Below are 24,829 nucleotides of genomic sequence, written 5' to 3'. Positions count from 1 at the left end.
AAAAAAGTGCAGAGAGTCTGTCAAAATTGTGGATGTATTAGGGACACTGTTTTGTTTCAAAAGAGGGTGAAACTGTTATGGAATAGGTACTTAGGTTTTATTTCCTCTATGGAGGAGGAACCAGCTGACAATAAAAGAATAGAAGGTAATTCTGGTGAGTGGAGTCATGAAACATTCACTGAAGGGAGCTCAGCCTCACAGGAACAGGAGGGAGAGAAAACAGCAGAATCAGATGTCTGGATAAGATATTAAAAGTATATATCTGATTACTCAGATATTGATACTCAAGTTTCTAAGTATTTGTTATTTAAATGTGCCAATCAAATAGCTGCTTCTGCAGTCAATCTTGTTTTTAGAACAATGTAGACTGTCTGTCTGTCCACCACAGACCTGAATGCCTGAGATACACTTGCTTGCAATGTGGTTTTAGCTTATCTGGGCAGGTTTTAGCTTCTCTCAAACTGCCTTAAGGATCCCCAGCAGTAATTGAAATGGGAAAGAAATTTCTGTTGATGAAGTGTGAACAATAAGATGCACCAGCAAAACAACTCTTACTACACCTTAGTGAGCACAAGTTCTGAAAAAGTCAAATAGAAGACATTGCTTTTTTTAGCATGGTCCTTATGAAACACAGCCCAGGAGAAGGATAAATTAAATGAAAGGCATTCAAGCAATATGTCAGGAAGGCTGTATGAAGGCAGCAGTAAGCCAGCCTTGAGTCAGTAAGCTGCAGAGCAGAAGTAGACAACTGAGCAGGGGACAAATGTAGGGAAGGGAAATATATCATCACCCTTCCAGACAAACAACCTGGATCAGAAAGGTAATCAACTTTCTTCTGACAGCATGCTCAGAACTTGAGGCAGCAGTGGTCTGCTGAGGAGTGTGATTCTGGAGGCCAGCAAGCAGCAGACGTGGTCTGGAGAGACTGAACCACGTGGCATATGTCCTGAATCAACCTGGATTTTCAGGAATTCATGATAATCAGTGGAGATCTACAAGATTTAGGGATAGATATTGTAGTGGGATCCATTCAAGAAACTTCTCTAGGGGAATCACTGTTGAAGCATATTTATAATTATTCTGTCTGGAAACTTTGAAGGAACTTTTGAACTCACAGTTGTGGATAAATCAAAGATAAAGTAGGTTCTGAGTAAATACTCTCAGTGGAAAGGGCTAAGAGTTGTGGTCTTAAGGCATGGTTATGGAGGAGTAAGACTAAAAGCTGAAGGAGATGAGGAATGACAAGAAGGAAATGTTAAGATCCATCTGTTCCAGCCTTTCCTTTCTTGCACCTGGAAGTTCTGTGGAGCTGGATGGGAAACTCCAAATACATAGTCATAATCACAGATGAGATGTCTGATTGCGTGAACACTGTGACCCCTGCTGGACTTAGTCTGTGGGCGTATTTGTGAAGACAGTCCCCTGTTGAACTTGAGTACATTGAACCTGGTGGAGTGCAAGACCACCTGGCTCCAAGAGCCCTGTAAGATCAGTTTCTCTCTTGTGGAACTATTCAGCCCAGGCTGAATGCTGTGCTACCTGAGACCTAGCAGAAGACTCTTAAAATACAAAATATGACATAAGTGTTCTCTGACATATCAGTGGAAAAAAGCTCTAGACCTGTTTTTACATCGTAACTTGCTTAGTACCTCTTCATCAGAGCATTGGCATATTTTCTGAGAATGTTGCCTGCTTGTGCTTTTCCAAGTATGGGTTTTTGCCCTATTAAAGATGGTGTCATCTGGAGTGATTTCTCCTTTCCCTTGAGGAAAGGAAGTTCCAATGCATTGCTGTAACTCGGCAACCAGCTCTTCATTCTGATGACTCTCACTTTTGTAACTTAAAGATGCTTATTTAAAATAGTGTGTGAGATGTGGGAAAAACAGATCAGCAGTTTAATAATTCTGGAGTGTGCAGTGATCTTGAGACATCCTCTATATTGAAAGGCTACAACAAAAATGCTGGATTTGCTCTTGACTTTTTCATTGGGAGGCAGTGAAGAGGGTTAAAGTCTCATCAAGCAATAGTGAACAAGAGTTTGCCTTCTCCAGGCAAGAAAATGAATGCTATCAATTGTATGATGATATTTAAATGACTGAGTAGTATGCATAACTGTAATTAGTCAGTCACAATTGTTTGGAAACTTTTTGCATCATGGGGAACACTTGCAGAAGCTTGCATTATCAATACATCAAGACAAATTTGCTGGAATGATTTGTGAAGACTTTTTAAAAATAAAAGGCCTGCAGCAAAACTGTCATCTTCTTGCCAGAACATAAACTGAAAGGGGGAAGGAAAAAAAATTAGATGGATTACTTATCCTGGTTTATCTTGATTGCCAGATTTCAGATCCCTTTCAGCTTTTACAATGGAATACATAGAATAAACAACTATTTTTGTGGTTTTTTTATTGAAGTTCAACATTGGTAATGCTATATGACAGAATCTCAATGAGTATTTTTAAAAATATTTTTTCTTTTCTTCCAGCCTAGGAGTTCCATATTTTAAATCAAATTTAACTTATGCTATGTCTGCTTTTTCCCCAATGTTTTCCATCTTATGTATAAAAACTAGAAGAGGACAATCAGCTTGCTGAGGTGTATTCTGGGTGTCCCAATGTAACGTCTCAATTGCATAAATGGATTTTGTAATCTCTTGCCCTGTTGCTTGCACAACGTGGATAAAGTTAATTATTTATAGCTTGTCAGGGCAGCTATTGAAGTGTCCTGTGCAATGCAGGAGAATTTGAATCTGGTAGGAAGCCATCCTACTGTGCCTTGTGAGTTTGGGTAGGGCCAGAAGACTTTTTAACTGATAGATGAAATTTAGAGATTTTTTTTCCAGAGAAACAAATGTATCATATTTGTCCCCTTAATTTTCCTGTGCTTGTAATTTTTTTAAAATTGCTTTAAAAGTGTCTCTGTTCTTCCCTTTCTCTAGCTACTGGCTTTTCAGCTTTTGGTGGTTATGTTATTTACATGTCTATCTCATGGCCCTTCTGGAAATAGCGGGTGCTCCTGGACTGTTCAGTTCAGAGACCATCTCAAGTTGTAAAGAACAGCCCCTAGATGGCATGCCACAGACTGCAATAAGGGCAGGGAGATCCGTGAAGGCTTAATATAATGTATATACTTGCTCACCATTATTTATATAAGCATTTGGATGTCTTATTTTTTTGCAGGTCCTCTTTCTTCTTTTAATGTCTGCTTATGAGAGGGTTCGCTGCATTTAAGCTGGTCTCCACGAAGTCTGAGCCTGGAGGAGCTGCCATCAGTGGACGGTAAGCCATATCCCACTGCTGGAGTTCTGCTGAGGGCTGTGGAGTGACCAGAACAGGGCAGGCAAGAGAATTACCCTGCTGGTGCCCCGGTGGCCATCCCTGCCTGCCCTCGCTGGGCACAGGGCCCAGGTACTGTCTGCCAGGCCCTTGACCTTCCCCGTGGTCCCGCTGCTGACCTCTCCAGCTGACCAGCTCTGGGATCCGCTCCCTCTCCTCATCCAATAGGTGCCTGCCTTTTGCAAAGTCGCTGCTGAGTCAGGCTTTCACAGATCAGCAGACCCTGACCGTGAAAGTTCTTAAATTTTTTTTTCCTTTAGTTTATCCTGAACATTGTGTCATCTTTCTCCATCCAGACTTCCTCTGACGTCAGTGTAGGTGAGGGATCAGGGACAATTATGTTTTTATTACAAGAAATGCTGAGATGAACACTGGTCAGGTTAGGAGACCTGAGAAACTTGAAGCGTGGGAAAAATATCTCGATCAATGATGTCGTCAATGGTGCCCCAAAACTGGTGGTACTCAATTTTATCTATATGTGTTTTTTATTAGTGGTTTTAATGTAAAAAGCATTTCTTGTTCTAAAGAGATTTTCCTGAGATACAAGGAAGAGATGTGAATAACTGTAAATCAAACCATTCAGTTTATATCTTAGGAGACTGCAACATTACTTGAGTGGCTGTACTCACTACAGATCTTTATCCAAATAAGATACAATGGACACCTAGGAGTTGTGATAACAGAATATGCTCTGAACTCTCTTAAACTCTCCTGTTCTTGGAAATTCACTGGATCATGCGTTGTGGAATAAGATACTTCATAGTTGTTTCTTATTCCAGAAAACAAAACAAAACTCTTCCAGGAAAATTAGTAGTACTTGCATTGTTCTTCAAGCTTATGTTTCTTTCATGCCTTTCAGGTCAATGTGGGAAAACAGTCTAGTGTGTTTACCTTTGTTTTAATTGATCTTACTTTGACTTTGCATCCTTTTGCTGGGGCGTCAGTGCTGGGAACTGTAAACAAAGTAAAGATATGTACATGTTATGTTTCAGTCAACAGGGTATAGGTTCTGGGTTCAGATTCTGGTCTCAGTGTAAACAGTGGGTGGTTTCTCACTAGGCAGAATTATTCAGAAAGCATTTGATGTTTATTTAACTTCTCTCCCACTGAGTGTAGTGAGAAAGGAGCTCAGCACTGAGTACTTTTGAAAATTTCACCCTGGCTTCATTGCTGTTTGGTCAGGCCATGTAACTTTTCTGTACTGCAATAATTTCTTCTGTAAGATGACAAACTGAAATCAGCTGCTTTATCCACATAGAAATGAGAAGTGTGGTGTGTAAAAAAAAAAAAAAAATAAATCTGGTTTTCTAAGAGTGTTCCTTTTAAAAGGATGGTTTTGCGCAGTTTAAATAATCTAAAAGGTAGATATAAAATACCTGAATGTCTTTTTTTTTTTTGTCCAAATATTGGTTCTGCTCATAGAAAAGTGGAGACTGCTCAATGCATGACTCCAATAGATGGATCAAAGTGGGGGTTTGAAGGCTAGCTTGGTTAAGGTCTGCATCTCAAAGGAAGAGGCAAGTATAAGAAATGGACCCTGCCTTCAAATGATAAAATATAGCTTCCAGAACAAAGTCTAGTGAAAGCCTGTCTACCATCACTTTTTGCTGTTTCTAAACTAATAATCATGTGTCTAATTGGCTGCCACTCCTTGATCTTATGGGTGTCCTGCTAGATTGTCGTTCTTCCCCTAGTCTGTAGCTGCTTTGTCTAAAGTGGAAGAGGTGGAGCAGAGACTGACTGTGCTTTGAACTGGCAACGAGATTAACAAACTGGAGCCTTGTTCTTGATCTTTGTTCACTGTCACAGTAAAAGTGGCTGACAATAAACTTCCAGACTAGGGGGATTAAATGTAAAAAGTAAAATCTATGAACACATGCAAATATTAGCTGACCAGTGCAACAGATAAATTCACTAAAATAAAGATCTGATAAAAAATTGCTTCTGCCATGCACAGCTGTGATATGGGATGATGTGATGATGGAAAAAAGAGGTTAATTCAGATGACAATTGAAGTTCCTTAGGATCTGGGTATTTGATACCAATGGCTCGGTGTCGATGATGCTAGAATCCTGTCAGTTCTTGTGTTATTTCGGCTCTCAGTACAGGTTACTATTTGTATTTTTGTGCTTAATATTCTGTAAGACACGGAATATGCAGTAGGTTGCATGTTACAGGCTCCACACTAGTTCCTCCTAAAAGCTATTATCTGCTGCAGTAATCACCATCATAAAAATAATGAGAAAAGAACTAGGTCTTTCCTCTGGGCTCTTAGCCTATTTTTTTTTTTTCTTCTTCAGAGGCTTTTGTTTTAGATTGCAAGCTTTGTGGCACAGAAGCTGAAATCTCTCCCTCTTATTGAAAGTATTCTATTTTTGGTAATAAACCCAATAATATTATAGGACCACTGCTGCAACTCTCCTGCAACAGGAATGTCAAAGCTTTTATGTATGGAATCCAGTTTAGCATTGGAACCACCTTAGTCTTCAAGGGAGATGGATTTGAAATTCTGGATTCAACTCTGCTGTGTTTTTGTTTACACAGAATAGCTTATACTTTATTCAAGGGAATAAAAGCTTTTTGTGTCAGCTTTAATAAAGTGAGTAATGTTGGCTACTCTGATCACTTAAACTTGAGATGCTTTCTCTAGATCTGATTTAGCTCCTGGAAGGATCACTGAAAAATCATTGCAAAGAAACTGTGGGTTTACTCAGCACAAACCAGACAGAGGTGTGGTTGGACATTCCTGTATTGCTAGTAATAGACAGAACAGAAAACAACTAGCAGCCTGTTATTGATTTCTACAGTCCTAACCTTGTTAACCATTAGGGCACACTTACCTTGTCCTGGGAAAAGCAGCTTTGAGAATTCCTATATACACACATCTTTATCTTACTCTTTCATCGTTTTTCTCAAGTATTTTTCCAAGCTTTTTGGTTGAAGCCCATCTCGTCATCTTAATTTAACAAGGTTGTTAATCATGTTTACATCAAGATACATCAGCAGCATTCTCCTGAAAGTATAGGTATATCTGTGCTCTAGTTAGGTGTCTGCATTAGTCATGCTGGATATTTTCTTGCAACAGCTCTGTAGTTCATTTGTTGGTAAATATCTCAACATCATTTTGCCTGATTGAATTCTGCAAAGTAACCTCCTGCCAACCCATGAAAACTATCAGCTCTATCTTTTGTATTCAGATATAAAATAATACAGGATGCAAAATACCAGTGTGTGTGGGGGGGAAACCAGTTTTATTAAAAAAGGAAGCCACTCCATTTCAAAAGGGAGATGAAAACTTTGTCGTATTTGTCATCAGGTGGTACAAAGGGCAATCATGGTAAATGATCAGAAATATTTGGGATTTGTAAGTTCATCATGCAAATACAGAATGAATTGTAATGGAGGGAATACATTAACCTCTCTTTTTAACTGGTTTCCAAGTCAACTCTTGAAAAGTGGAGGCAACTTGTTCTTCATGAATTGGAAAGCTTCAGGAATGATGAAGATGCAAGATTTCTGTTCAATGCCTTTTAATCTCCATACTTGAGCATAAAGTCTATCACTGAAAGCAGTGAGTCTGACTATGAGGTACTTATGTTTGAAAGTAATCTAGGTAATTAAGAATATCTCTTCTGAGTAGTCAGGGATTCATAGACATGTTTAAGATGTGTATCATTCCAGCCTTTCTACGTACAGTCAGCTTTCTTCCCTGTCCAATCTTAATAAAATAACTTTGGGAGTATGAAGTCGTCTTTATTTCAGGTTGAGACTGTAGGATATCAGGAACATGACTTAAGAAATCTGTCTTTTGGACATGAAGTAGGATTAAAGAGGAAATACAGGACTTCAAGTAATTTAAGTTTCAACATCTGTAATATATGCATAATGTTATCCAGTTAGTAGGCTGTTCAAGGTTCATTCTGAAAGCAGTTAATCTTTCTTTCATGCACTGCTTCTCTTGGAAGGGTGTTCTTCAAAGTTATTGCTATAATGTTCATGGCTTTTCTAATTTTCACCTTAAATGATTCATGCTCAGTTTATAGCAATTGCCCTTGAGCCAGCACTGTGCGTGATTTTCCAGTGGGGCTTTTTCTTTGCTGTGTGATGTTTATTGTCTGTTACTATTACTTAATGACAAATTATTTAGAATGAGTTTGTTTTGAGGAGAAATCAAGACAGTCTGGGGCATGCAAGCTGACCATGATGGCTGTAATGTGAGTCAACTAGCCTGTTCCAGTGATGATGGCATCTGCTCTCCTGCATTATACTGATAACAAAGCTTTTCTGAAATTCTCTGGGGGACTGACTTGCTGTACTTGTGCAGTCTAGTTGGGAGCCAGAAGAAAATCTTAGTACAAGGTACTAAGATGTACAGGTGTCTGTTTAGGCAGGGTCTGTGAGGAGAGGTGTCCTTTTTCTTAGACAAACTTAAGTAATTGTAGAATGCTTGGAAGCTCTTGGCATACAAATCCATCCTAGGCAGAACAGTCAAATGTCAGGCTGATTCAAGAAGCCTCTTTTGTTAGCAGAAGCAGCTGTGGAGGTTTTCTTGTCTTTTGAACAAACTGTCCACCAAAATACTGCATTTTAAAATGAGAAAGTGATTAGCAATGAGATACACAGGGCAGCCAGAAGACTTGTGCAGATGCCCAGACAGGTTTAGGACAGTATATTGAATATAAATTTACATCATATAGCTGGTATCAGATTTTTGACAAGCAGCCATATGCTAGACTGCATCTGGTGTATAGACAAGAAAACTAGATTTAATGACCTCCTGGGAAAATTCATCCATACCTTCATGGGGGCAGAAGAAAAGTGAGGCAGACCTCTGTGTAGAGACTGTCTCCTGTGAAGAAAAGCAGTGGTAAATTAGCCATGTGCTATGCAAGGTAGGTATGGGAACTAGCTTTTACTTATTTAGATGGGTCCAGAAGCTCCTACTTGCCTGCTCAGGGATCTTGGAATATCAGGGTATTATCTGATGCCAGAGAGGAGGTGCTTTAGCAGCTGTTCAGAAGAATGAAGAACTCTATGTGGTTGTTGCAGCTGCCCCCTGCCTTCCTCCTTGAAACACCCACTGGAGACAATGCTTCCACCTGTGACCAAGATAGCAGCCAGTCTCTGCAAGGGGACCCTGCTTCCTTCTGGTGCATCCTGGGACAGAGTTATAATGACTAAATACAAAAGATACTCCTAGAATATCAGCAGACAAATAGAAAGAAAGGCCAAGAAGAAAGATTAAAATACCTTACTGATTTTGTTGAGTTAGATTATCAGGACAGGTGTCTGAAGATTTTTCTCTCATGATACCCTGGAAGCAAGTAAAAGACAACTGATAGATGTCAAGTTAGCTGCTGCTGAAGACAATGCTGATGAAGACAAGCAACACATTAAAAAGCCTGCTGGAAAAGAAGTTGCTTTTCAGGTCAGATATCTGAAATATCCTATGTTTGGTCCACTGAAACGAGGTTATGAAAGAAAAACTGCAAATTAATTGAAAAAAAGAAAAGTCTTGCTTTGCTAATTGTTCTGAAGACTAGTGACAACCAGTACTTCTCAAGAGAAGGCAGAATTAACTAACTTTTCTTCTTGCTGTCAGAGGAAGCCAGGTGGTAGGAATAGGAAAAGAGCTATAATTAAACTCCACCCATCTTCAAATGCAGGTAAAGAGATCATAATTCATGAAATGAATCCATACAATTAGATGGTATTCATACAATTATAAGCTGAACACTGAATGATTAGTGATTCATGAATAATGAGCTAGTATCCACTCACAAACCTCAGTGAGGATATCCAATTTGTATTTGCTTTGTGACCATGATCTTTTTCAAACCTATATCTGTAATCAGAAAGGAATTTAGGCACCTCTAAAGTGCATGAAAGTTATGATTTTTTTTTTACCCTGAGAAATGTCTTTGAAAAAATAGGCAATACCTTACTTCTGTATTCATGTGGCAATTTTATGGATTTTTTTTTTGTTATTGCAAAGTAATAAGTTTACTGCCTGTATTAGGATCCTGAAAAGATTGTGTTTCTTTAGGATGTTTTGGGAGACTTTGCCAATAAAGTGTGAATGTCCCTATCCAGTCAGATAAAAAGTCCACTTATTTCAGGAGCCTGTCTTCAAGAGTGGTCAATAGGGGATGCCGGGGAGAACAGACATCCTTGGGCAATGCTGCCTTCACATTCACAGTCTGTAATCAATACAGTATGGGTTGTTTGTTTGTTTTTTAAACTTGTACAAAGAACACTCACAACAAACCACCACAACCACTAGTAGTTTATGCTCTGAAAAAGAATCTTTAAGAAGTCAGGGATATGATGCGTGAAGCTCTAACTAACCTGGTACACCCTTATAGCTGACCCTAATTTCAGCAGGTGGAGACCTCCTGAGATCCCTGAAAAGAGTGCCAGTGCGTGCTCCCAGAAAGGATATCTGTGCCAACAGAAGAGCGATCTCCCGATCTAAAGCAAACAAGTCATTTCCACTTTAGCTGAAAGATTCTGTCTGCATGTTTTAGCAATGTGGATACTTCGTAAGTTTGTAGAAGTAGTCCAGCTATTAGAGAGGGGCAGCAGGCACACAGTTAATGTGAAAACACTGGAAGCTTGATATATGGAGTACTGCATTAAAGCACTGACTTGGGACTTTGTTTTCTTTACTGCCTGCTTTACCAAACTGCTTCTTATAAATCCCTCTGCAGAATCCTCTTCAGAGCTGCCTGTACTTTGTTCCCTCCCATTTCCCATAATAGGAACATGAGAAGAAAGCAACAAACCTTCCCACCTTTGTTTTAAAACTTTTCCTTTATTACTTCTGGCATTGGTTTGTTGCTGTACTTTCATGCGTTTACCTAATTCTGGCGGTAAACTCCTTAGGCAGGAATGGCGTTTCCATAAATTTCACTGTATTGAGCTATGCATATGATCATCTGCAGAACAGATTATCATTATGATTGCAACAGCCAGATCTGCAGGATTAACCAGTCAGAATAAGAAAAGCTAGCTGATTTTTTTATTATTATTATTCTTGACTAATATCAACTGCTTTCTGAGCCCTTTAATAAGGGAGTGATACTGCAGGGAATCTTGAACTTCTAAAACATACCCATCTCTGAGTTGTGAATGGGCAAAGGGATGATTTCTAAAATGTGAAACCTCCTATACTTTAACTGACCAGCAAGCCAGAATACCTTGTCTTATAACCAATTTGTGTTTGATTGACCGAAGGTTTTATTTTTAGCTCGGTTAAGGGAGTCTATGCTAATGGAGATGTTCTTATGTTCTAAAAATGGTTAAGGGACTTAAATAGCACAAGCTCTCATGCTCCAGAGTTATTTAGAGGATTTGGAAAATGCCTGTTCTAGGTGTCTTGCTTCTCTGCCTGTGAAATGGGTATAGTAATAGATTTTCCCGTCAGGGTAGTGAAAGAATGAATGAATTTGGTATTGTGTGAGCAGTGACACTGTTGAGATAAGGTCTGAAGTTTTATATTACTGTGCCATCTACATGTAGAGGTCACTATCATGGATGTATTTACCTTTATTTTTATATTACGCATATAGTAGGTTGATGGGTCAAAAATAAACATTATGATGGAATATCATACGATGCTGTTTACTGATTTAGCAGAAAGGGATAGTTTAACTATAAGGCTATCGCCAAGGCTTGGCAAAAATTTGTATGTGCGATTCCTTAAACATGAGATGACACGATTACAGGTGTTCTTTAAGCCTAAAGAGAACGTTGTGCATTATGGAAAACACAGATTAGGAAACCAAGCACGTTTGATTTTGGTGTTAATGCTATAATGGCTAGTTGCTTTAAGATTGCTGTAACATGTTACCTGTGGTTATGAGTAATAATTGTTATTTAAAATATTACAAAACTGTTTACGAGTACTAAGCTTGTGTACACTAATTTTGAGATTGATGCTTGCTACGTGACTGTAGTGCTCATGTAAATTTGCACATAGATATAAAGCAACAGAGCTGAAGATTTCTTGGAGAAAAGTGTCGTTTTTCTAATACTCTTCTTCTACAAAGTGGGAGGTGCCAGACAATAGGTGTCAGCACTGGTTCAGCTATGCACAACTTCACTGCAAATATAGATGAAGGCAGCTGGTGTTAAGCACAAGTTTGCTGTGAACTGTACTTTCAGCAAACTGAATGCCTGTAAAGAAGCGCTGAGACAATGTTTGACACTTGTTATAAAATAGCTTTTCTAGGAGATAGGCTGGGCAATAGAATACACGAGTCAGAAGATAAAAGCTGGTGAAAATACTGTATGTATTGTATGTGCTCTGACATTTCTAAAATATCGAAGGAAAGACTGTTACTGAAAATGGTAATTTAATTAGGTTTTGTTGTTTTGTGAATTGTTCAGAGAGGTTCCTGGAAGGGAGACTTTGATGTACTGCTTTCCCGGGGATTTTAAGAAACTCAAAAAAAGTAATTGAAACTAATAAGCCTGGTATGCTGAGGAAGGAAAGCAAAATCACAAAAATGAGAATGGAGCAGACAGGATTAACTATAGTGCTAGGAAACTTCCATAAGACTTTGGAATCGTGCTGTCCTGTGGAGGAATTTTAAGCTGGAACTAGGGGTTTAGATATTTTGTTCATGAAACCGACGCATGTCGTATCTAGGGGTCTGTGGGCAATTCTGTGACAACTTTGGGAGAAAAAACAGGAAGACTTAAACAATGCAAAATGTATGGTTGTGTAAGGGACAAACCAGAAGAAACCACCGCCAAGGAAATGGAAGAAAAAAAATTCTTCGAAAATTTGGCTTTCCTCTGTGTTTCACTGGCGACATGCACCTAAGATCCAGGATGTGAGGATTAAGCCAAAAAAGGTAAGTCCAAAAGCTTTAAGAGCCCAGTGAAAACATTATGGTCTTAGCTCAGCACCTCTTTTGAGGTGCTGGATGAGAGTTTCAGTTCTCTAGAATTGCTTTTATCTGGACAAATACATATCTGTTTAAATTATGCCCTTGTATGTGGAGGACACTGTAGCTTTAAAATGCTAAGGAAAAATACTGAAATAGTCTTGCAGTCAGTCTACTAGCTGATGAGCATGTATCGAGGAGTTTTTAAATAAGCAGGTGCTCTCATTAGAGACCTCTGCATGGTGAATGTCAGGTGGAAGGCTATGCACAGAGCAAGGGAAACAGAGCTTTTCCTTGTCAATATTCAGTGAGGGATAGTTGGGAGAACCACCCCCCCCACCCCCCCCTTCCCTGGAGATTGCGTTCTATTGCAAAATACAATGAATTCCTGGCAGCCGTTGCAGTGGCACGCTCCGAGTGCCCCAAGCCTGGCAGTATAATCTAAAGGGAATGCAGTTGAATTGTGATCTATTGCTATATAAAAGGGGGCGGGTCACTGCTCGTTCCAGCTCCTTTTCTGTCATTACTGCTGCAGAAGCACCAACCAAACGCAGCTGGCACGCCTCTTCGTTGGCTCTTATATAATATGGGGTTTCACAGGGCACTGATGTAGAAGTAAAGTCAAACATTCTTGAGGCAGACTCCTATTACTTGTCGTATCGCTGGTGCTCACTTTGCTGTGGGGTGGGTGTAGGGCTGCTCTCGGAAGGGTGATCTGTGGCCCTCTTTGAGTGAATTTTGGAAGGTGTGCAGGATGGCTCCAAACGCGACAGGGGATGAACTTGTTTTCTTTGTGAATGGTAAAAAGGTAAGGAAGATTCCAGCTTTCTGTCCGGCTTGCTCCTGGATCGTGGCTTGATTTATTTCTTTTTCTAGTCATCTTTTTTCCCCCCTCTGAGTTTTCTAATACCAGCACAATTGCCATGACTTTTAAATGTTAAATTGTGAAGACTATTTATTGCTTTGCTAAGTGGCTTTTTCTCTTCTTTGACTTTACCTTGTGAATTATTCAGAGTAACACAACTATATAATGTTTCTTTTACATTTTAGATTTGTTGGCAATAATTTACTGCAATTCTGAGGTAACTACTTTTAAATAAAGGTGCATTGACTTAATACAGGGATTTCTATTAGAAATAATTTCAGTAATTACAACAGATCTGGAAAATTTAACTCAAATGTAAGTAAGTAATTCTGACATTTGTTTTTTTTGAAAGGGATTGAAATAAAATCTTCATTCCATTTCCATTTAAGAAGCTAGAAAACTCTTTAAAATCAAAGCCCATTAACTGATACTGTTTTCTAGATCAACTGCTGACAATTACCTAAGAAGTGACTGTGTCTCGCAGGAGGGTGAGGTGGTCCTTGTACATGCTGGACACCTTTGAACAGTTTGTCCCAGAGCCCCCTTTCTCGGTTTGGACTTCCCCTGGCTAGCATTGCAGCCTTGACTCTTCAAAAGCTTGTAACAAGTCAAGGCTGCCTCTTTTTTGAACTATAAGTACCAAGTTAGTTCTGTTTCTGAGCTCAGCTCAATGCTAACCTTGCCCTACCACCTTCCCCTTGCCTGGATACTTGGGCAGGGAAACTTGTGCCAAAGCAGCTTGCAGCTGGAAAACTTGGGGAGGGGAGAGGGTTGCATATCCACTGTGTGCTGTGGAACCGAGAGTTTGTGGACCTTCCATGTGCACTGCTTAGGGGTAAATCATATGCAGCACTAAGTTTGGGCTAGAGATTTAATTTCTTAATCCCTTGAGGGATCGCACAGTATTCTTAGTTGTATAGTTAAAAAGCTCTGCATCCTGCCTTACAGACTGGCGCAGGATTACTATCAATTTTGCTTTTGTTGATCTTTTGTGCTAATTTAATCAAGTGTAAATGTGGATAATTGCTACAGTTAGGGTGTTTTAGTTATGAATTTGGATCCCAAACTGGATTGGAATTTGAATTTTCCAAGGTACTAGAGCATTTGGTATCAAAGTTTTGTTTTATCTAAGTAGCAATAGCCAGGTGAAGAATGAAGTTTATCTAGTATGGATTGTAAGTTAGTCAAAGAGCTCTTGAATGTAGTACTGATGTAGAACCCAGCCCTGGTTCTGAGGTTTTCTAAAGAAGGATGACAACTGACACTTTGCTCACACAGGTCAGTGATGGTTCATATGTCAACGTTAATTGACATACCAGCCATTCATTGTTTCTAGAGGGAGGTGAAAACTTGATGCTCCAAGATTAGCTAATTGAGTCTGGTAATTGAGATCGTGAAGCAGTGACACAGGATGATCTGTGAATTTCATCTGATGAATTTTCTGCTATGATGTGCACAGGTGGTATACCATGAACTTGTCTTCTCGCTCTGTGAAGGTTTTAGTGACTTCACATCCCTCCTCTGTGAACCCCAGTTTTTAGAGGGTGAACTGGGAGCTTTTTGAGTCTTGCAGTAGGAGGTTGCCACAAATATGCTGGGCAATCCAGACCCTGATACAGGCCAAGTATACTGCCTTGTTTTCTTTTTCTGGTATGCTCTAATGAAAGAGAATTGTAGTTCCAGTGCCAGACCAGCTGGGGTTCAAAACCGGTATGTCATTCATGGTAGGTATGAAGAATTTATAAACAAATTGCTATATACATTTACAGCTGGTGCTTCAGCATTGGTTGGTGCTCAGGTATTACAGGAGCATTGCTCTGTAAATCAGTAGAAAAGCCCTTCTTCGTGGAGGAGACTCTTGGCTAGCATACAAAAATGTGTATTAGTCAAAGCAAAAGAGAAGAGACTGAGCTGCACAGAGCTGGTTCTGTGGGACTCTTTTATGCATGTGAGGTGAGGCAGAGAAGGGGAGAAAGAGCAACCTAGACCCTGAAGGCCAGCAGCAGAAGACAACCAGGTCCTTTTGTATCTGCTGTCTGTTCTAGCTATGGCCTGGAACTAACGAACATGCTGTGAATGGCATTGCCCGTGGTGCATTTCAGCAATTTTTATGGAACTGCAGTTCCTGTTTACAAAAGCCGTATCTCAGAGCTGACCTTGCACACATGCAAAGGGGTTTATCACAGTGTGATCTTGGCAGTTGTTGGCTAAAAAAAACCCCACCAGGGAACAATTAATACTACCAACAGTACCAACTCATTCCACGTGTCAGGGCTGTCTCGGCATCCTTCCCTGCTGGCTCATGGAACTGGCAGTGCTAGCAAAGGAGCATGTTCCACTTGATCAGAGAGGAGAGGGCTTCCTGGGTTGTGTCCTACCCAGAGCCTCTAATGACATTTTTTTTCTATTCCCTTTTTGGGTGTGCTGCCAAAGTGGCTTGAGTTACATCCCCACCAAATGCAGGTTTAAGAGAGAGAATTGGACTGATGGGGCAATCCGATCTGTGGCAACAAATATGGAGTTCGTTGGGACGTTTCTGCATGTGAGAGGTTATGTGATGGAAGGGGTGGTGGGAAGTGCCCGGGCAATGCTGCTGAAAGAGCAGGTAGCAAGTTAGGATATGGCTCCATCCATCTGGAGGCCGGACCAAATATTCCAGTTGATTTGCTGCAAAGAATGTGGTAGCGTGGCCAGTGGGAAAGGTTACTGCTGTGTGAATTCGTGACAGCTTGACATTGCTAATGGGCTGCTGATATTCTGTCATAGTACAAAACTGTGTGATAAGAGGTGGTTGATAAGATAGTGACTTTCATGGCAGCAAATCCTTCTCTCTTGCATTAGCCCAGTCTGCAATGTTGTCAAGAAAAAGTCTCCTCTGAACAGCTGAGCATACTTCACATTCAGGATTGTTTATTTTAAGCACCTGTTTACTTCACTGGGTGTAAAGCTTGGCACACAACGAACACAAAGTTATCTTGATAGTCTGCCTAGACTAGAATGGAAAACAACACAGGCAATTTAAAGCTAATAGTGGCAATTTTTGTTTTCCTCAGCTGACAAGTCTGTCTCGTGCCTATGTAGCATGTAATTTTAGCTCACACATGTGGAGTCAATATTTCTATCCTGAATGTTAAGAGGGGGTCTGTGCTGGAAGCCACATCAGACCTCTTCCAAAGCCTGTGGATGTTTGATTGCAGACAGGACTGGCCAAAAGACAGGATTTTTTTTGAGCTTTGGGACCCTCTGGGTCCTACATAAACAGTGAATTACAAGTTTTCACTGTGCTGGTTTAAAGCAGGACAAAATGTTCTCATGACCAATAGCAGATTTACATTGTGTGGTTATACTCGGTTTGTTTATCTGTGTTCTAAACCTTTTCCCTAGTAAATGAATTTGAAATCTCTCATTGACTTCAGGAATACACATTCACAGCTCTTAAGGTCCTAGGAGACCTTTACTGTTGACTAGTCTGCCTTGCTGCATGGCAGTCTGGTTAAAACCTTTCTCGCAACTAACTGAGTGACTAGGGACTAGTGATTGAATTGGAGCTTGTTGTTCAGAAAAGCATCTGTTTCTCATTTAAAGACCCTAGCTGATGGAAAGCTTAGCATGTTGTTTGGTAAACTAGCAAAGTTTCTGTTTTCTTTTCCTTTTTGTTTCTCTATTTACCTTGCTCAACTACTGTTCTTTTAAATGGAAAAATCCTTTCTTTAACTTTCTGGGAATACTAATTTAAATATGATGCTTTATGTTGTAAAGGCAAAGTTATCTGAGCTAGTGAAAGGCAGGTAGAGAAGACAGCAAACAAAATATTTCTTGAGATCCCAGTTTTGTACATGAAATCATGGGGAAGTGAGCTCAGCATCTCTCTGGACCAGCCCATGGGCTCTAAGAGTGTAGAGTACTGCTTAGGAACTTGTTCCATGTAGTACTTAAAGCTTGAAGAACTGTAGGGCCAGGCTGGGCTCCCTGCTGAGGTGATCTGAGTATTTAAAATTCCCAGAATCAGTAGACAAATAGATATGTAGTACAAACACAGCAATACAGAGCAAATTTGTTGGGAGTCATTTGACCGTCAGTGTCATCCTAACATTTCCAACACAGTTTCTTTCTGCATTCGATTAATATTTAAGCTACCACATGCAGTAAAATCCACAGTTTTGAATCTGTCAAAATGTAGCCATCAATCTGATATATCTGGCAATGTGACATTTGGTTTAAAAAACGAAAAAAACCTAAAAACCAGTAACTGAGCAAAAAGGAAATATTTCTTTAATTGCAATATCTAAGTAGGCTGATCCTACTTCCCACTGAAGAAAATGGATATAATTCAGTTTCCTTCTGTACAAGGACACTGGGGGACGTGAGCAAGAATTGTTTTGAATGGTAAGATATTGAGCTGTGAATCATACTGTTCTGGGCATCAGACAAGAGAAGATGTTATCCCCACCCACAGGGTTTCAAAATATTTTAAGAACAAATCACAGCAGGTGATTGTAACAAACCACTGGAGGAATGACATGTTGGAGGACAAAACCAGCATCAATGACAATCAACAAGAGGCAGGAACAGTAAAAAGTTCTTACTCTGTGAGAGTAAGAGACACTCCGAAGTAAGAGAGCAAGAGAGACTCATAAACAAGCATCCCCCCATCAGGAATCTGAGTGCAAAGAAATGACTCCTTGCTCTCTGACGTGTGAGATTTGGTTTAATCCAGAATGTCCTCCAAACTCTTACCCCTTATCTCCCTCTGATCCCAAGTCTCTGCTGGCATTGCAGATATACAGCTACAGTGGAGTAGTTTGAAGTGACTGAAGTAGGAATCCTGGGCTATTGGTTTGAACAGGGTAAGAGCGTGGATTGCTCAGGACATGTTCTACTGCATAGGGGGAGCCACTTTCTGATCAAGTTGAGCAAAGGTTTGACTTTGGGACTTAACATATGCTTAAGTACTTCACTAAAAGTGTGTGGAGCTGAGTGGCTAAATGCTTTGCTGAATGAAGGCTTAGGCCTGTGTTTTATTTCTTTCTTAACTTCCTGAAAAGGAGCCATTGGGCCAAACTTTTAATTGCTTGGTTTGAGTACATAATGGAGTGCTGCTTGGATTCTTTCAAGAAAACTTCTCGAGGCGTTTTCTTTGATCTACGCATAGAATAATCTCAATAGTCTTTAACCATCTGGAAAAGTATTCTGAAGCTTTTTCTCTGTGCCTGGCTGTCTTGGAAGCTGCTTTGGAAGGGTTTGCAATAGCCATTGGCACAGCCCTGAGGAAGAAACTCAGATTGACAGTGAGGGTATGAGTTGCTGGGGAAGGCTCTTTGCCTGTGAAATGGCTGTGGGAATATGAATGTGTCCATAGGACACTCGTAGTCACAGGCACTTTTGGAATTATCCGCTCATGTCTGTCTGTTTACCAACCTACTGCAGAGAGATATATGTGCTTACTCTGAACCAACTGGTCACGAGAGTGCCGCTGTATGCTCTTACTTGTTTCTATGGATCCAGAAGGTGAGGGAACAGGAGCGCTCTGCTCTGAATGGCAGCAATATAAGTGCTGCATGATTTACAGTAAGACATCCCCAAGCTAGAAGAATGAACTCTGTTTCCTTGTAGATTATCCCCAACGCAGGAATGAGATGTGCAAAAAATGACTACTTGTGTTTTGTAGCAGCAACTTTATAGGATATTTCTAAAAACACGGACTCAAATAGGAAGTATGAACCTTGTCTTTTTAGAATAACTCTGTTGGGTGTCAAAGGCATAAAACTGAAGCAGTGCAGAGGTTGTGAAGGTTTCTTATCAGTAAGAAAAAAGGCTCACACAAATGACCTCTGTTTCAATGTGCCCTTCAAACCGGGAGTGATTAATTTAAATAAACGGTAACTATTGTACTTAGGACTTGCACAATGTAAGAGCCAAGAACACATGATTACGTTCTGGCACACAGTGGATTTGGAAAAGTTTCTTGACACTCTATTAATAACAGAAAAAGGGGAAGGCAAGCTCTGCGGCCATTTGAAGGCAAGGGCAGAACTTTGGTTTCTGACCATTGGGCAGAGGTTGAAGTAAAATCTAATTTTATGTCTAATAGATAACTGCTAATAGTGTTGTTCACTAATAGGATGGAGCTGACTCAAAATGTGCAGAGAAAATTTCTCCTTGGTTGGAATTTCACATTTCCACAGCTTGGATGGCTACTAATGTAACCTTGATTTAATGTTAGCAGGAAAGGAAGAGAAACTTCAAGATGATTGGTACTTGCTGTCATCCTGCAGCACCTGTATTGGTCATGTTAGGGTTTCCGCTGTTGTTTGTTTTTCTCTGCAAAGTCTATTACTGATCCTGTTTCTGTCATTCTGTTTATCCGCTCATTTTGTCTGTCTCTTCTAATAGTAAGAAGGAGATGGGACAGAGGTTGGTTATGCATGGTCAATAAAGATGAGATGCAATTTGGGGAGATGTCAGGAATTCAAAACTCGAGTACAAAACACAATTCTTTCTCTCTCTGCTAATGACTAATTCTGTTAGCCATTTTTGATGAAGGGTTTTTTAAGATTTGCCTCAGTGTGCCATGGCTGAAAAACCCTGACATATGTAATGCATATACTTTTCTCTGTCTCAATAAATTCAAGGAAACATTTTGTCTGGGTACGTGACCAAAACTGCTGAACCTAGTAAGGGAGGTAATCAGTGTTTCTGCTCCCTGATTTGGAAAAGAAGTTGCAGAAAGATCAGACTTTCTCCTTCCAACTAACCTATCTGTGTTATAAAGCATTCTTTGTGTAACCGTACCTTTCCCTTCTTGCAGGTGGTAGAAAAAGATGTGGACCCAGAAACAACTCTGCTAACCTATCTACGAAGAAAATGTATCCAGCGTCAGAAGAAACTGCAGAAGGCTTTAAATGCTTACAGCATTTCATAATTGTTTACTGTTCTGCCTGTCACTTGAGTACTAGGCAGAGCTTGTGCACAGAGTAGAAGAGGGAGTGCTCTGCATGGTCTGGTATTTCTTGCTGGCAAAGATTACAGCTGGTATTCCAAGCTTAAACAATAGCAAATTTTGAATAACATACTTTAAATAAACTTTAAATAATTTATTAACACTTTAAAGGGAAAACTCTCAGAATTGCTAGGAATTAGAATATGATGGAAAGGAAGCAATATGGAGATCACAATAAAATTGAGGGAAATTTACATTCGTTCCACACAAATTGTAAAGATTTTTCTGACCAAAACATTACAGCCACTTGAGCTGCTTGCTGTATCATCCAATAATTTGGATATTACTGGATAGTTAATATCCAATAACTTGATTATTCTGTTTATCAGATGACCCAGGGATATGAACTCAGAGGCAGGGGTTCCCACCACATGCCGTGGGCATGTTTACATGAGCAGATGCAGACAGTCATGTTTCACTCCTGTTTGAAACTGGTCAACACATGAGTCAAATTAGTTTCGGGAGCTGGGTTGCTATTACTGTGATGACCAGCCTGGCTATACTAGGTCTGGTTCTGTAGGTAGTGTCATTCCATGTTTTCCGAGTTTTTGTCTGACCAGCTGAGTGTGTACATACGCTGAACTGTTCTCGTCTGTGTTGGTGTATTCCTTAAAAAGAATCATGCATACTTATTTCACCATGCTGCCGTGTTCTATTTGTCTGGGATCTGAAAGAAATACGGGGATATAAATCACACTCCTCTTTGGGGTTTGCAGCAGAACTATCAACAGCCCAATTTTGTCTGACTGTACCCTGGGTGGATAAAGTTCAAGAGGAAAAATAAGTGGCATGACTCTTGTGCCTGTGTGCACTTCTTACCGCTAAACCTTTTATGTCTAAACTTGTTAATATCTAATGCAGATAGCTTTGTAAAGAGATAATTGGAGCTCTTCAAAACCTTCTGATCTTCTACATGAACGTTCTGGTGAACTTATTTTGTAGCTGTCTGGTTAGGGTCAGACAAATACTTTGAGAAGCATGTTTTATTGAGGCAGATTAGCACTGCTGTTGACAGAAACATTGGGTGGCATAGGAAAGCTGTATTTCTGCTGAAGCAGGCACATGATTGTATGAAAAGTAGACATGGTGCTCAGGGACATGGTTTAGTGGTGGACTTGGCAGTGTTAGGTTTGTGGCTGGACTCAATGATCTTAAAGGTCTTTTCCAATCTAAATGATTCTATATTTTCTATGATTCTATGAAAACAGTCAGTTCCAGAGTCTTTGCAGTGAAGGCAAAGATGATTTGAGTTCCCTATATCACGATGCCTGTCGCTTTTCCACAGGCCTAAGTTGATTATCTCAGCACAGGCATGTTTCCATTGCCAATGAAAGCAGCTGTTTGTTTCCCACCAAAATGGCCAATGCTCTTCACAATAAATAATAACATCTAGTTACCTTCTAATGAGTGAAGGAACCCAAAGCAGAAGTGGCTCAAGGAATTCTCTCCTGAAATCCCTTTACAGAACATTTGATGTAATGCCTGATTGTGCACTCTGCAGCCTGTGGAGGAATCTGCTTAGGCCAGTCCATACACTTTGTGAGTTCCCAAGTGTCTGTGCAGTAGTTCTGTGCAGCTCTGCTAGTTCTGACTCTCAGTGGCTTTCCTCCTGTGGTTTTATGGGAACCAGGCTACTGGGGAGTGTGCTTGGCTGGTTTTGTCGCTAGCAATGGGGAAGCCATCATGAATGGGGCCAAGAGAGAAGCTAGGGCGGCCAGATCATGACTTTTGAGATGCAGGTAGTTTGTGAGCAGTTCAACTGCAGCTCCCATGTCAGTGCTAAACTGTGACTTGTAGCACTGCATGACTGCTCTGCCTGTGCACTTTCTAGGTGGTAGGAATCACCAGGTGTAGGAAGAAGTCAACCACCACTGGTGAGAGATGCTGAAGGAGATGTCACCATGTGTCTCAGGGCTGTGGCTGCATGCCTGAACAGCTCCTGCTCAGCAATTACTGAGTGCTTTGTCTCCCTTATGTCATTTCCTTTTCTGAGTCTAATGGAAAGTGGGGATTGTTGAAGTTCAGAAATTTTTTTGTTTATTCTAAGAGTCTGTTGGCATGTGGACTGCCTCCTTACTGGGGCTTTGGGTGTTGATCTCAAAGTTCACATGCCAGCGTTTGAAACTTTGCTTATTAAGTTGTTAAATTATTAAGCAGAAAAAATGAGTGCTTGGTTTCCAGCAAGAACTTGTTGCTGAGCCTTGATTGACAACTGTTGAGCAGGCTTCTGCCAACACCCTTCGTGTTTTCCTTGATTCCTGTTCTCTCAGTGGGCCTATGTGGAACCAAACTAGGCTGTGGAGAAGGTGGATGTGGTGCTTGCACTGTTATGATATCCAAGTACGATCCCTTTCGGAAGACAATCCTGTATCCTTTGCAATCTGAACTCTTCAACAGAGAAATGAAATGGGGACAGATCCAGGTTCTTGACATACCAGACATGGTACTATTTTTAAAAAAAGTTATATAATGTGTCTTTCTGCCAAAACATAATTTTTCACTTTCAGAACATAAACTCAGGAGGTTAAGATAAGAAGGTATTTTTTCCTACAGCATTGCACAGTGCTGCTAGGGAACTATCTCATTGTGCCCTGAAATATCTGCACTGACTCTAGCATGCAGGCTATCTGCCTTTTCCCCGTCGAGGAAACCTTCATGTTCCTTTCTTGCAATGTAATATAACTTTTTGCTGTGATGACCCAAATGATGATTACTGTGATAAAATCTTTATTGCTATTGTATTACTACAATAATCTGGTTTCTCTGTGCCAGCAGATGTTCACTTTTTCTCTACTTCTATTGTAACCTTCAGAATGACTCTTATTTCCTGAGACATAAACTTTCCTCCTGTTCTCTCTTTAATTAATTGAAGAGTGAAACAATGGTATCAAACAAAAAGGGGAATGGAGAAAGAGGATGAAGCAGAGGGACAGGCCCCAGTTTATTTTCACTGTGGGGAATGGAAAGCACTGAAATCTTGGATATATTTGGAATAATGCTTGGAGATACTTTAACTTGGGATTATCTAATTTAGTGGTTCTGCTTAGTAACATGGCTTTGAATAGGCTATTTTTAAGGTCATTATTCTGTCTTGATAGAAATTAAATAAAATAGCTAGTTCCTATAAGAATTTTGGCAACATTCTTCTGTTTTACCTTCAGCCTGGGCTTTTTCTCCATGTGTACCATTTAGAAATGGTTTCCTAGGTAAAAGGCCAAGAGCTTCATGCTCTTATGTAACTTTGCGAGTGGGCCAGGCCAGCTGTAGAATATCTTGGTATTTGTAGTCTGCCCCTATAAATTACTTACATGGGTTCTGTAGCTTAACATGCAACAAGGATGTTTAAAGTTGTTAGTTCTAAGTCCAATCCTATGGTGCATACTCGGTTTAAACTTCAAGTGAAGTTGATGAGAACTTTGAGTAGGTGCTGTAGGATTTGGCTTGTAACTAGTACCTGTTTCACATCTATTTAAGTTCTCTATTGTGTCCGCTGCTACATTTTCTGAGTACTCCTCAGTATTCCTGTTCCCTTTTTCCTTTGTTGAACAGCACTGCCAAATGAAATGACCTTAATTTATTATTTTAGCCATTATACTGCCAATGCTTGCCTCTTCCCTGTCTGTGCCCTGCATCATGTAGCTGTAACGACTGTTGAGGGCATAGGAAACACGAAATCCAGGCTGCACCCAGCCCAGGTAAGCTATTAATACTGATAACTTCAAAATCCTCTATCCATGTTTTCTGCTTATGTTAACTAATCCTGTTTCAGGGTGCTGGGACATCCATCGTAACGTTAAAGCTGGGAGTTTGACTTTTCGCATGAGTAGTCTTTACTTGCAGGAATGACTACGTGACAGAAGCAAACTCCTGGGTCAATGGTGCAGCTCTGTTATGCCCTAACAAATTAACTGGTGCTATCCTGGCTGGATCGCTAATGCTTTTGTTCTAGGGCTATGTGGGTATATTTAGTCCACATCCTGGACCACATCCCGGGAAGACCGATGTTGTGGTGAAAGCCTATATAATGACTTGGAGCCAGGAAATCCGAGTTAGGTTTTGGCTCTCCTGTGGCCTTCCATGAATGACCTTGGTTTCTTGTCCTGCATAATTAGGAACCTTCCCTGCAGTAGTGCAGTAAGGTTTGGTTCAGCAATGTTTCTGGACTCCCAAAATATTCTTGGTGGGGAGGAATGACAGGAATGTGAAGCCTTGCTCTTCTAGCAAGGTGTTATAATGCACTTTTTTATGGAAGCAGACTTGCCTCAGCTTGGTCAGTGATACTGCTCCTTTAAGGGAAACTATGATTCATCTCAGTTTGTACAGTGGGTAGGACTTGTGCCAATATCTATCTGAGACTGTAAACAACAAAGTGAAAAATAAGTTAGACACGCATGAATGGATAGCAGCTAATCTGACCTTTGTTTGCTTGTCATCTTTTCCCTACCTCCCCTGAAGATTCTAACAGCTAAGCTTTGAAATTCAAACTCGGGTCTGTACAGGTAGCCCTGACCTTTCTAGCATGGTAAATCTGAAGAACAACTGATCTTATTGGAGGCTTCTAGTTTCCTTCAGTTACATTGGGAGTTCAAAGCCTAGATGCAAACTTTTCAGAGTTAATTCACAGATTAATTGACCGCCTCATCAGAAAACACCTGATAATAGTCTTAGCTCCTCTGGTGAGATTGCGTTTTTTTTAACAGAGGTGTTACAGAAACAAGCACAACAATGAACTC

The 24,829-nt window shown here is 40.2% G+C and overlaps 1 protein-coding gene across 2 annotated transcripts in view; it reads left to right on the top strand.

The window, feature by feature from the left end:
- The first annotated feature begins 3,261 nt into the window (after positions 1–3,261).
- XDH (xanthine dehydrogenase) overlaps positions 3,262–24,829 on the top strand; it is a 63,558-nt gene continuing 41,990 nt past the window's right edge. The window contains exons 1-4 of one of the 2 annotated variants that reach the window (XM_087773447.1): positions 3,262–3,280; positions 19,905–19,962; positions 22,367–22,463; positions 23,683–23,791. In XM_087773447.1, coding sequence (XP_087629573.1) covers positions 22,426–22,463; positions 23,683–23,791 — 147 coding nt within the window. In that variant the 5' untranslated portion in view covers positions 3,262–3,280; positions 19,905–19,962; positions 22,367–22,425. Of the gene's footprint in view, positions 3,281–12,786; positions 13,040–19,904; positions 19,963–22,366; positions 22,464–23,682; positions 23,792–24,829 lie in introns of those variants that run through there. The other variant, XM_087773446.1, reaches the window with a different exon arrangement.

This window comes from Nipponia nippon, unplaced genomic scaffold (genome assembly GCF_047370975.1).
Source record: "Nipponia nippon isolate SJK-2023a ecotype South Korea unplaced genomic scaffold, ASM4737097v1 scaffold_4, whole genome shotgun sequence".
NCBI classification, from domain to species: Eukaryota; Metazoa; Chordata; class Aves; order Pelecaniformes; family Threskiornithidae; genus Nipponia; species Nipponia nippon.
This window is presented reverse-complemented; position numbering and strand designations above follow the sequence as displayed.